General features: G+C 45.6%; 1 protein-coding gene across 3 annotated transcripts in view; it reads right to left on the reverse strand.

Annotated features, from left to right (window-relative positions):
* Nucleotides 1–13,303, reverse strand: part of PRKG1 (protein kinase cGMP-dependent 1) — a 523,526-nt gene that overhangs the window by 10,188 nt on the left and 500,035 nt on the right. For all 3 annotated transcript variants that reach the window (XM_050898610.1, XM_050898609.1, XM_050898611.1), the window contains 4 exons: nt 9,441–9,580; nt 5,263–5,352; nt 2,874–3,015; nt 480–643 (listed from right to left, as the gene is read on the reverse strand). In XM_050898610.1, coding sequence (XP_050754567.1) covers nt 480–643; nt 2,874–3,015; nt 5,263–5,352; nt 9,441–9,580 — 536 coding nt within the window. The remainder of the gene's footprint in view (nt 1–479; nt 644–2,873; nt 3,016–5,262; nt 5,353–9,440; nt 9,581–13,303) is intronic.

Here is a 13,303-nt window from a genome sequence, read left to right on the forward strand (position 1 = left end):
CGATGGGGGATGAGGCGAGGAAGTGTAAGGAAGCTCTTACTGCCAACACGAGCAGTAATATATACATCCAAAACTAAATAAGGGAAGGGATGGATACAGGGACTCAAGTCCCCACGGTGTCAGGTCCACCTCCTCTTTTTCAGACGTGCGGCAGCCCATCACTGCACCTCCCTGGCTGAATTGCAAACCCTTTCCCCACCACGTTCAGCTCACTCTCAGTTACAGTTCAGGGCCAAAAATGAGGTTTTGGGCGTCATTTCACAGCACCTCCTAAAAAGCCTGCTCGTGTCTTGCCCTTTGAGAGCTCTGCATGGAATCTGTGATTTAAAGCGGAAAAACTAAGTCTGAGGTTCAACAGCACAGTGCTGTGCCGCTACAGCACACGCCAGCTCTGAACCTTCCCCTCGCCTAATCAGGGTGACAACGGCAGAAATATTCGGATCTATTTTCAGCAGCGGTGCCGGCCCCGATGCCCATACCTGCCAGTCAGGAGTTCATACATTAAGATTCCCAGTGACCAGTAGTCTGCCGAAATGTCGTGACCTTTGTTCAGGATGATCTCGGGGGCTACGTACTCCGGAGTTCCACAAAAAGTCCATGTTTTCTTTCCAAATCCTATTTTCTTTGCAAAGCCAAAATCGACCTGCGGAAAGGAGAAGAGTACCATCAGGGCAGAGCACGAGAGGGAATGTCAGCCATGTGCTCTGCTCCTCTTGAAGTGAAGCAAAGCCGAAAGGAGGTTTCCTCGTGGGAATATTCTCCTAACTAAAGCATCGCGAGTCATTCCAGGACCAGGCAACCGCAGTGACCTTTTCGCCAATTTATCCTTTGTAATAGAAAAGGAAGATTCTCGTGAGGGAAGAAGAACAAATGCCAGCACCGAGGGTTTCTTGGGAGATGTAACTTTGTATCATTCACAGCTCAGGCTGATTTATTTTGCTTTTGTTTTTTTTTTTTAACTCCCAGCCTTAACCCGAGCAAGGAACTATTTAGGCTAAATACTGACCATTTTGGCATCTACTGAAAAGTCCAGATTTCTCTCCCAGTATAAACAGCGATGCAGGCCAACAAGTGACCTCCCCATTTGCTTGAGGCTGTTGGAACATGCTGGTGGGCTCACAAACTTAAGCGTGCCCCTATAGCAGTGCCCCTATGGCACTGGCAAGCACGGGAAATCAGATTATACTGGGAACCGAGGCTGTCTTTTGGGGCCCAGGCAGAGCTCAGGTTAACAGGCTGACTGTATTTTTAGCTCTACCCCCTCTGCCCTCCCCTGCCTCGGCGCTGTGCTTGCCCAGAGCTGTGGTCTGTAGCACACTCTGGTGTCCCTTGATGGCTGCAAGATGCTCCTACACCTTGAGCTGGTCAGGAGCAAAATGTCCTACGTGGTCACAGTCCCACAAAGGATCTGGGACACTTCTCGTGCTATCACGGATGCGTCCACGAAGACCAAAATGTCTAAGGAGCTGGGTCGGGGTTGGTGACGGGACCAGCACAAACCCCAGTCCAGATCCTCCTGGGGTGGGGAGAAGGACAGTCCTGCACCTAATCCTCCTCAATCATCCGACACCTCGCTGGACCCCCCAGCCTTAGCGAAATGCTGTGGAGGATAAACTCTGATGTCATTCATTAGGCTTAGCGTCACGGTGACACACGGTGGCTGCCACCAGGCCGTAAAGGTCCATGATGGTGATGGTCTGACTTACTGCTCCCACCTGCTGACGCCGCTCCCGAGTTTCCCTTCCCAAAGGCAGGGAAGAGTCCCCAGGCCAAGAGGCAGAGACCTTGGCCCCCCCGTGACTCTCAGGGAGGGCATCAGCCCCTCTTGGACGCACCTCTTTTTAGGAGTGCATTGCCCTGTCCTTCACTGGTGGCTTCCCAAGTGCCCACATCCTCCAGCACCTCCCACCGAGGGAAGTCTTTCTTTTCTTCTCCCCCTCTCCATGGTCTCACCCGGCATTTGGGGTGTACCTTACATGCAGGGCACATCTACAGTGATTTCTGAGGCAAAAAAGTAGTATGAGTGAACAAAACAATACAGTGACACCCATCAGTAACTCCCTAATTTGGGGGGTGGAGGTCTTGCACGCGCTGCCGTCCTGGTTTGAGGAGGTGGATCTGGCAGGGGGACAGCACCGAGAAGGACCACGACCTTCTGGGAAGAGCAGTTTCAGGCAGAGCCTTACGCAATCGTCCCAGAGGAGTTTGCACAGATCAGTCAAGTGTATTATCGGTGCTAAAACACAAGTGGCCCTCCTAAAGCAAGCAGCTGTATTGGCCACGGTTCAGCAACACAGTCCAAAGCAATTAATAATAACAGTTGCTTGCCATGACAGGGTCATGATTAATATTTCCATTAAGAACGCCTTTTTTTATTGCTTACACAAAGGACCTGACACAGAAACAGCAGCTTGCAAAATTTGCTTCACCAGTCCCCTAATAAAGCCCACAGACGCAAGTCCTCCCCCTCTCCCACCAATATTTGAAGACACCTATTTTCAAGTCATCTTTTCATCTTTCAGTAGCTCCAAAGCAGCTGGGCGGATTTCCCCTGATGCTCTTTTCTAAACATTTCCAGTTCAGGACTTCAGATCTGAATTTCAGGCCGGAATTCGTGTTTCCCAGCTCAGCTGCACCCTGAGCCTCAGTCTGCTGGAGGCTTGGGAAAACATCCCGGTGGTGGGTGACAACACCCTTGCCCTGATCTCATCTCAGCATCTACTGATGGCCACCATCAGAGACAGGACCCTGGGCTGGGTGGGCTTTGCTTCTGACCCTCTGCGGCTAATCCTCTGTTCTCCTCTACGCCTAGCACCAGTTGTCTGGTAGTAGCCGTGACTTTTTTTGGCAAACCAGATGTTGCAGGCACTCACCAGTTTGGCATAACCTCGATGATCCAGAATGAGGTTTTCTGGCTTGAGGTCCCTATAAATGATCCCTTTGGAATGCAAATAGGCAAAAGCTTCGACCACGCATGCCGTGTAAAACCTGGTCGTCGAATCCTCAAACGAACCTCTACGTAAAACGAGAGAGGGGAAGGGGATAAAGCGATTAGATCTCTTCCCTTACTGGACTTCACTCTACTGTTAAAGTATCTCTACCGTTCAGGAGAATCACTCTAATACCCGGAAAGCGCCTGTTGCTAAACTCACCTTTATATATAAATTTAATTGCATTTCCATTTCTGAAGTTAGCATCTTTGCCTTCAATCCACCTTCATATCAAACATTTGAATCTAAAATATTTTTATTTATTTAATAAAAAAGTATTTAGTTCTATTTTAGAATTACATCTCGTAGAAGTAAAATTTACAAATACCTTCTAAGTAAAAGGCGATTTTTTAGTATAATCTTTGACTTTTGGGTGATAAAGCTATTTTGAGCTGTGGAGACCAAGAACTCCCCTACTAATGTTCATAACCGAGACAAAAAGCAGAAAAATTATAGTTGTTGGGACTTGGAAGTGTTAATTGCCAATTCAGCATAAACTGCACTTTTGGATCCTCGTTTCAGCACCAGTTTGCAACCAGTTTTCCGAAGCAAACCATATCCCCCTGCCCGCCGGGAGCTGGCGGTGGGAGCTGGCTGAGCTCAGAAGCGTGTCTAAGCTAGGTGGCAGCAGAACCACAATTTAAAGCCGAGAGAATTGAAGACGAAATTATCAGGCTTTGACAAAGACGATGAAAAATACAACCCGGCACCTGCTAACTTTGCTACGCTTCTCGTTTTAATGGTCCAGAGAAGGCAGGCTGTTAGGAAAAGGAAGAATTACAAAAAATCCGTTCTAGGTAATTAAAAAAGAATTTAATATTTGCTTTCCGATCAATCTTTCCAATGCATTCCTTTCGCTTTCCAAATTTCATTAGATTATCTTCCAATTAGGAGCCTACTACATAGTTACACGTGATCCACCGCATCTTTTCTTGCCCCCGGGGGTGGATTACGTGCAGGTCCCACGTACGCGCTGCAAGGTCAACCCCTCCCGAGGCAGGAAATACCAGGGCCGCATTTGCTTGTGCATTACGGCGCCGTATGTAATTACATGCTTTCCTAACTATTTTTTTTTTCCACGGCACTTCTGCATCCTGACGGCGTAGTGCTCCTTGCAGGGTGTGGATTTGACGCATGATCCTGTTTCCCACTTTGATGCGCGGCCCTCGTTTAATACGTGATCGCTGGACACGCAGAACTATTTGATTTCCTCCTGCTCATTGCTATCATACCTGACTGTGTCATAAATATTAAGAAATATTAATAGGTATTATTTATCACAGTGTCTCCGTGATAGAGGTGGATGTTGCTATTCACAGTTACAGAGGGCGGGCAGCAGAGCAAACGCTGAGATGAAAAAAGCAGGTCTTCCTCTGGAATGGGAAATTGTGATTTTTCAGATGACTTGGAAGAAATCTGCATTTTTTACCTTGAAAATGCACTTTCCCACGGCTTTCATTCGCAGCTGTGAACTCTCACGAACGCCGCTGCCGCCCGAGGGCCTTGGTTTAGAAGTCCAGAGTCTAAACCGGCCACGGCAGCAATGCCTAAAGGTGCCGCGCTGGAAGGACCCTATCTCCGGAGCGTGTCTTGCAGGAAGGCAGCAAGACTGGCCTTGAGGTTGCACCTCCTGCAACGCCTGGCCGCACCCCGCGGGCTCACTCTCTGCCATCGTACGTGGCGCCCAACGTCTCTGCCACCCTTAAGACAGCCCCACATTTCTCTGTCGGGTGCCTGAGCCTCCAGCCAGGCTCTCAAACATGAGAAAAGGTAGCACGGGCACCGAGGACACAGCCGTGATTTCTGCGGTTGTAAAAAGTTCTTGTTGTAGGTAATTAAAAATTAAATTAATTAATTAAATGAAAATACGCTGCCAGCTCTTCAGGGGTACCCTTTAGAGATCGAGATACAGGGAAAGGGCAGTGAAAGACTTGTCGTAGATGCAATTTATCACATGACTACTATCGCTACCTTCTCTATTTTTTCAGAGAGGCCATGAGAAAGTAGCTCTGGCGAAGTCTCCACTTACATAAAGCCTTGTACGTGTCGGACGCAACCTGCATCAGTCTTTCTTCTCAGTTATGACCAGATTCACTTGGTCTCTAGTCAACTGCACAGGAACAAAAATACCTCCTCACCCTTCTGGGATCTTAAATTAAACCTGGCACGCTAAGATCCCGATTTTGCCCGTCAAAGATAAAAGACCTTTGGTTGTCTGGAGGCGTATGAGAAAATATTCCACTTTGTAGGAAAATAGTTTCTTACAACTCACCTGTCCCTGAGAATTGTCCAGAGCTCTCCACCTAGACAGGCTTCCATCAGCATGTACAGGTACTTGCTGTCCTTGAATGTCCTGTAGAGCCTGTCGTTGGCAAATGAGAAAATCAGAAATAAATCCACAATACAAGCGAAGGCACCAATCGTTCCCACATCTCGCAGACCGTGGGCTTCACCCCACGAAGCACCACGGAGACTAAGGGGAATCTTTCAGAGCTAGTGCTACATTTAAGGAGATCGTTTCAATGTCTTTTCTTGGGTGGGAAATATTTCAGCAGAAAAGGATGGGCGTCTGAGTGGCGAAGTGTATCGCGGACCTCAGAAGAAGAGGTCACCACTACTCTGGGTGCTACATATAAAATCTGCCATTTCTAACGGCATAACCTGACACTTGGCTTGCCAGGTGTGCTTGAAAGAGACGTTCGCCTACCATTTTTTCTAACATCCGTATCATCTTATTCTTCATGCTACAGAGCCCGGCTGCAGATCGGCAGTCTGCCTTCCATTTGATCATTTCAAAGGCACGCCGCCCAGTTTGTGATTCATTTCAGAACTTAAACCCACCGATTTGGTGGAGCTTAAAGAGACCCCGCTGACATGCAGGTATCTAAAAGTGCTCTTCCTCTTCCTCCCAGGGACTGAATGGGGAGGAAAAATTGCCTAAAGGGATGGATGGGCCAGGCTTTATGAACCCGTCCTCCTTCCCAAGTGCAATCTAAATCGTGCGGTAAAATCCATGCTCTGTGTTTAATAAGATACATCAAACAAATGGAACTATAAAACTATGGAAATCAAAACAGGGAATTCAGTATTAGCTGTTTTACTTAATTTTAATGTTGAACTACTTTTGTACTTCTCGTTACGTGTGTGGGTATGTCGGCTCAGGTTGCCTGCAGGAACGAGCCTGCTGTATGTGGATATTGGAAAGGTTTCGTTGCAGCTGCACTGTTTAGAAATCAATTTTTAAAATGCGAGCTCTGCAGCAGAAGGGGATGCTGAGGGATATTCTGTTATGGCGTAATTGCTGCACTCATGGGAGTTTCCAAGAGTTAAAAATTAAAGTGCTGATGCAACACGATATAAATTAAAACAGGTGGTTCTGCAGATTCTAGCTCTTCCCAGCTAGTGATAAATCCAGTCACTAATATCTTTTATGGAGCTGCGTGATGGACCGGGGGGAAAACACAGCAGGATCTGATTCCTTTCGAAGGCATTCAGTTAAATATTAACTTAAGGTACATGGCAAAACTTCCCGGCAGCTACAGCTTGGCTCTGATACGCTTTCACATCACGACGCTAGACAACATTTGTCTCCTGTCTGTGTTTGCGCAGCATCCAGCACACAGCTTAGCAGCAGTCACCCGCTCTATTTTTGGCCTGTTTTAACAGAAAAAAGATCCCAGCAGGCGCAGCTGTGATGCAGGCAGGAGTTTGGGTACTGAATATGCTCAGTACTTATCTACCTGGGAAATATTCTGTACTATTTGCAGCCACAAGAAGATTTAAAGGAAAAAAAAAAAACAACTAGTGTTTTCAGATCTTTCCTTACTCTAGTATTACCTATGTCGGCATTTAAAACCTCAGTTATAACGTGCTTCTCAGAAAAAGTTGGAACAAACTTACTGACCATTTCATATGGTTAAACGTTATGGGTTTAACAAAAAAAATCCTATTTCTTGCCAGTTGGACAAAACATAATTTATCTTAATAAACATTTCGTCTACATTAAGGTTTACAGAAATCCTATATATTCAAGAATCCAAAACATGAGTAACTAAATATTTTTAATTGCTCGGTAATTTAAATGCTACCGAAATAAGGCATTACTTTCTCTAGTTAAGGTAGCCCTGCTGAAAATTGCTTTCCCGAAAATTTTATTGGCATCAAATCTGGTCTAAAACGTGCAGAAAAAAAATAATCAAATATTGTTTATCAGCTGTAACGGAAGCATGACGTTTATACATGATGAAACCGCACTATTTCAGTAGATCAAGCAGTCTTAAGTTTGAAATGTCACAATATTTGAATTCATTTTTTATTTATTTTCTTATTCATCTAAATATTTGCAGATTCAGTGCAGACATCCACTGCTCAACACTTGTCTGGCCCTTTACCAAACCCAGAGCATTTTGGTCTGCGAGATTCTTAGTTTATCTACGAGTAAATTTTATTTAGTGGTACTTAGCCTCTTCTGCTTCTTTTGCCCGGTTTAATGCATTTTAATAACCAAACTGAACTATTCTTCAAAGATTTTTAACGAACAGTTTCATGATGAATTAAGAAAATAATTGAGTTCTTTGGGAATTCTGTCTTTCCCGTTCTGATATCCCAGGGGTTGTGTCCTTGCTCCAAGATCATTTTAAGCACAATTAATCTACCAAAGTGATAAGACTTCTGCCTGTAGCATCCAGAAAAGTATTATCCCAGCTGGTCCAAGAAAGGGTATAAAACAGATTATGAATAATTTTAGGATACAAACTATCAGACAACTTCAAATCCCCGTGGATGTGCAAAAGGAGAAGCGAGGGGGAAAAGCAGACCCAGAGTTTGACAAACCAGGTATTTTCTAGCTGCGGCACACGCAATAGCAAAAGGTTGAACTTTATGACTTTGAAAGTCCCTTCCCACTGCAGGATTTCCACGGGCTATTAAAAATAGTTAAGGGAGGCTTGTTACTGTAAAGGATGGGAATTATTGCATGATACGGAAGGAAAAGACCTACGGCTAATGCATCCTTTTTTCACTTGCCTGCTGGAAGAATAAGAAGTGGGAATGAAGAAGCATTTATTTTATTAGCTATGAGTATCAGTGGCTCCATTAAGAAATGTTTGCAGGCTCGGGCTTTTTATTTAGGAGGGGATATTTCTGGAAATGGTGTCAAAATGTCCCTCCGCTTGGCTGGCCCCACACTTCACCTCATCCCCATCCTGAGGACAGCTCAAGCTTCAGAAAATAAATCTATAGGCTGAAATAGCCTGCAAGGTATATTTGGCTCTAGCCTAGGTAACGGGGGCATGTTTGTGAATTGAATATTATAGCGTGAAGGAAACTGCAGCCGGGTAGGGTGTCGGGCTGCAGTTGTCACCCATGAATCAGAGGCGAAGCCACGGGCTCCGAGGGAATCCCAGGGATCAGCCCCGGGAAGGAAACACCCCCTCAGCGACTGATGGGTGGTCGTCCCGGCCACGCGCTTGCCTTTACATTTATCAGAGGGGCTTGGTTTCGCCCCTGGGCTAGTACGTCTCTCCGGAGGAGTTTTTGGGAGCGGGGTTGATCTCCTCCGGGAAAAGGCAAGTGCTTCAGGCATCTCCCCGAGGGTGGGACGAAGCACCCTTGGCTTAGATGCGAGGCTGCGCTTTTAGATACCTCCAGCTCGGTGAAATGCATTGCCCTGCCAGAGGTCCCCACCACCCAGCGCTCTTATCCTGACCTAAACCATATAAAGAACCATCTCCGCTTCCTGCTGACAGATACTCGCAATCCTTGAAGAGTCAGAGAACTTTGCTATTAGGGTTAAAACAAACAAAAATGCCTGCCACCTGATTTTATTCGCTGAAGAATAGCATCTGCTTAGGTTTGGAGAAGGGGTACGGCTTTAGCGCATTTGCCCATGATGAGTCAAGGTATGCTGAACTGGATTTATCCAATACACCTGAAAGAGAAGCGCTGGATACAACTATTTATTCACATGGCAGCGCATGACCTCAAAAGATTAAACCCTACTTTCCAGCTTCCCTTTGTGCGAAGGGAAATTCAGAAATTCAGAAAAAAGAGGAATATTAACCTTGAGCAGGGGCAACGCCGAGTCACGCTGTGTACGTCTACACGGAGCATCGCCCGCCGGCATCGGCAAGGTCTGCCCAGGCTGCGGGCTGGGGGTGTGCTTGCTCCAGGAGCCACGAAGCCATGTGAGCACAGCATGGGGTCAACGCAAACCGGTTAAGACCTGAGTTTAGTTTAGGCTTGGGCAGATGTCCCCCATGGGCAGAGTAATCTCACGCTGGCCTGCAGAAGACCTTATTCCATGCACTGTACCGGCAGTGCCTTGCAGGGAAGCTATGGCTAAAGGGTTTTTCTGGTGATGGACAGATTATTCCTATGTGGTTTTATGAAATGCCGAGATGGGCTGCGCTTCGCTCCCGCACGGCAATGCGTAAGGCAGAGGGACGGTACCTCACGATGAAGTCCGAGTGCGCGCTCTGCATGATCTGCTTCTCCGAGCGGATGTGCTCCTGCTGCCTCGTGTCCACGATGTGACGTTTCTTCAGTATTTTCATGGCAAACGTTTTCGATTCTTCGCTTTTCAACTGGACCTTGGGTAAAGCAGGCAAACGCGTTGGTTAGAAGCAGGGCGCATCCCCCTGCCAAGCTGTGACAGTCCAACTGCATGGGGACCCAGTAATCCCACCACCCTACCTTCAAATAATTCCTCTCACCTCTTCAGTCATCAGCCTCCCTTCGGTATGAACCAGATTTCTAAATACTCGGCCTATTGCTAAATTGAAAAGCCATTTCTAAAACTCCATGTGTTTTAGGGAAAACCCAATCATCAGCGTTACTCTCAGGTCAGAAGATGTTGCTAGCTAACGTACAACTTTCACAAAGCCTTTTTCTATAGCTAGTAACAACTGCACCGGCTCTGGCAGGGAAACGCAGTCCTTGGATGCTCGTAGAGGATGAGCAGAGCTGGCTTTTCAACGGCACTGCTTGGTCACGTCTTTACTTTTAACCTTAAGCCTCAGCAACCTATTTTTAGCCTGATTTCCCCGAGACGAGGTTGAAGGGAGTTGTTTGCTTGCTTGCCGGCGTAACCCTGGTAACTTCTGAACCCTGAGCCATCCCCAGCCCGCTCTGAGGGACCGGTATCCATCCCAAAGACAGCTGGAAGGCAGCCATCCTTTCCATCTTGGCCATCCCCTCTTAGTCACCACCAAACGAGAAAGGAACCTCGTCATTGACCTACCAGGCCTCTTAATTTGCTACATTCCCCCAGCAGCTGCTCACAATAATACTGCCAGTTAAATGCTTCTCCCCCTTTATAGTAAGAGGTGCCATTTGGCCACTTCTATTTCGGTTTTCTTGTAGGGATTTGGCTTCAGCCAGCAGACGAGCGGCTTGTCTGTCGTCAAGCCCCATCAGAAATCCAGCTTGCCTTTTAGGCTGGGAGACAACATTCATGCAATCGCAATTTGTTTAATATAATATCTAATTTTATATTTTCTTGGTAACAGAAATGCGGGCTGATATGAGACACGGCACCTTCCACACTTTTCCCCGGTTGCATACCGTAACCTTGAACAGCTTCCTCTGCGTCTGCTTTGTTCACGTAATGGTTCAGGTCGCAGAGAAAATGCAAGGAGGGACGGCATCCTCAGCATCCTGACTTTGTCAGAAATCAAACCGGTACTCTGATGTCCACGAAGACACATACAGCTTAAGAAAATCAAACCCAAAAGGCTGATTCTCAGCTGGCAAAGAGATTTCCAACACCACCACACGCGATTCAGAAATAAATGCTAATAAATGAGAGTCCACCTGTTTATGGCCAACGTTTTCATCATTAAGTTCTTCAATATGTATATATGTATGCATGTATTTCTCTATCTGTTTTAAAACCACCGGGGTTTCGGTCCCCAGATTCGTGGCTTCTTATTTTCCCCGCAGCCACAAGCATTTCCCAGCCCACATGAAACTTTTCTTTTTCCAAAGGCGCTATTCTGCATTTCACACTGAGACTCGTAATTATTATCTTTGCGTGAAGCCTGTGTTTGCCATTTAATCTTCAGGGAGACAGGGTACAAAGACCTAAACAATCCACATAAAAACATTTCTCCTCATCTATGCAGTAGAGCTGCCCAGTTATTTACTGAACTGCTGCTACACGGCGCTGCCTTCGCTATGGGGTTTGACCACAGCTCAAAGCAGAAAGAAATTCTGCATTTATGGCAGACTGAAAGTGATAAAAACATTTTTGGTTTGGGGTTAGGGTTTGGGGTTTTTTTTGTTTGTTTGTTTCAGTTTGAATAAATGGCATATGGACTTTAGTTCAACTGTTTGAACTAAATTATTTGATATTATCCCCTCTCAATCCAACCAGGCTCTTTCAGGGGAGCAGGGAGAGGAGTGAGGTGACACGCAGGGAATGAAGGCATGATGAACGTTAAGGTAAAATCTGGGCTGAGCAGAATTCACCAAAACTTGCCAAAAAAAATGAAGGTTTAGTCTGGCTAAGCATATACTTCTGGAGAACTTATCCCTCTTGCTTTTGAAGGTAATCCAGCTGGCTTGGTTTCCCTTCAGACCTGGGGATGGACAAGCACAATCAGCTGCCACACAAATTATTTCAAACAGAAGTCTGTGCAAATGCCTGTTAGCTATTACAGATCAGATTTGTTTTCTTTCAGCCTGTATTTTTTAGGGTTAGGCTGTCCACAGACAAATAATAAATGAACAGTGGAGCCAAGAAAGTAGCTCCAGTAGCAAGTTTGAACACTTCTCGGTCAATCTGGACGTGAAACAATTAAAAAAAAAGAAAAAAAGAAGGAAAAAAAAGGTATTCAGCACTCTAAACCTACTTGAAACATAAATTCTTATTTTCCTAATGTCAATCTGTACTAGATATCAGTGTTAAAAATAAACACAACCACCTGGTGAAGGCTCAGATGAATAAATTCCAATATTTTATAATAAAGAGTAGTATGAGTAAATCCCCATGTGTCCCCTGCTGGTATTATCATTTTAATACCATGGATTCTGACTACCTAATTTTTGTGTCTTTCATTAAAAAGGCTATTTCTTTTATTAATTACTGTTTTTTCAAGGATGCCTGGGCACATGATGGAGAGTCTGGGGAAGTAACCTGCTTTCCCATACGCACCTGTACAGCTTCAAAATAAGTACAGGAAAGGAAATTACTATAAGGAAGCAGAAGGCAGTGGTTTTATTCGGTGTTTGATGACGTTATCACTGCCACAAATGTTTAAATATAGAACAATCAGGCGGCTACAATTAGCTAATGCAAGACTTTGACCTAACGCCACAGGAGAATTTAGATCCATTTTCCATTCCCACTCCCGTCGTGCTTCAAACCGCTGAGGATTTGCGAGAGTTTGAGAGCGCGAGGGGATTACTTTGCATTAAATGTGCTGATGCACCAAAACAAGCTGCCGAGATGCAAAATCTAAGGCTTCCATTTTGGATCACCTGGTTGTCCATCCTGCAAACTTCTCCTTCTTCAACACGCCTGAGTCCTCCCCTTGCTTTGGTGTTCCCGCCAAATGTGGTAACTCTGAGGACTATTTTAATGATGTAAAGCTGGGGAACTCCAGGTCATTTCTATTATTCTTACAAACAGTAGTTTTTAATATTAAGCTCATGTTGGTTAACAGAAAAAAAAAAAACCAAACATGTCTAACCCTAATCTCATTCCAAAAGTAGGGGAAAAAAAAAAAAAAAAATCCAGGAGTCCCCTGGACTTTTTATTTAAAAAAAAAAAAAAAAGGGGATTAACGTTGAGCAGATGAGAATGGGCTGCTAAGAACACCCTGCCCTCCAATTATAATGAGAAAAATAGCAGAGGGAGCCACAGAAGCCACAAGGATTTTGACTCTCAGCTCAGAAGGAGGGGGGGTACGTTGGGCAGGAAGCTCAGCCTCCCAAAGAAACCCACCACAAAAATCTCCCAAATGCTTCAGAAAAGGGAAAAGCGTGCAGTTTTCCATGGAAGGCAGTTTGCAACGGAGCCATCCTTGTTACACAGCTCACGAGATCAGCTTTCACTCACTTGGAAGCCACGTCTTATATTTCAAAGGCCCCGGGACTATTGATTTGGTGGAGACCTGCTGGAGCCTTGGGTTTCAACCGCTCTTCTCTGAGAGCAGCCGAGCCGCTAAGAGGATCGACACAGGGTAACCACCGGCCTCCATCTCTCACAATCTTTTCTTTGCAATTTAAAAGAATTTCTGGTCCCTTCCCTCCTCCTTTTTTCACTCCTCTCCTCGCATTGATCTTACCTAGTCATTGCCCTTTCACCAGCG

Source organism: Gymnogyps californianus, chromosome 6, assembly GCF_018139145.2.
Source record: "Gymnogyps californianus isolate 813 chromosome 6, ASM1813914v2, whole genome shotgun sequence".
NCBI lineage: Eukaryota > Metazoa > Chordata > Aves > Accipitriformes > Cathartidae > Gymnogyps > Gymnogyps californianus.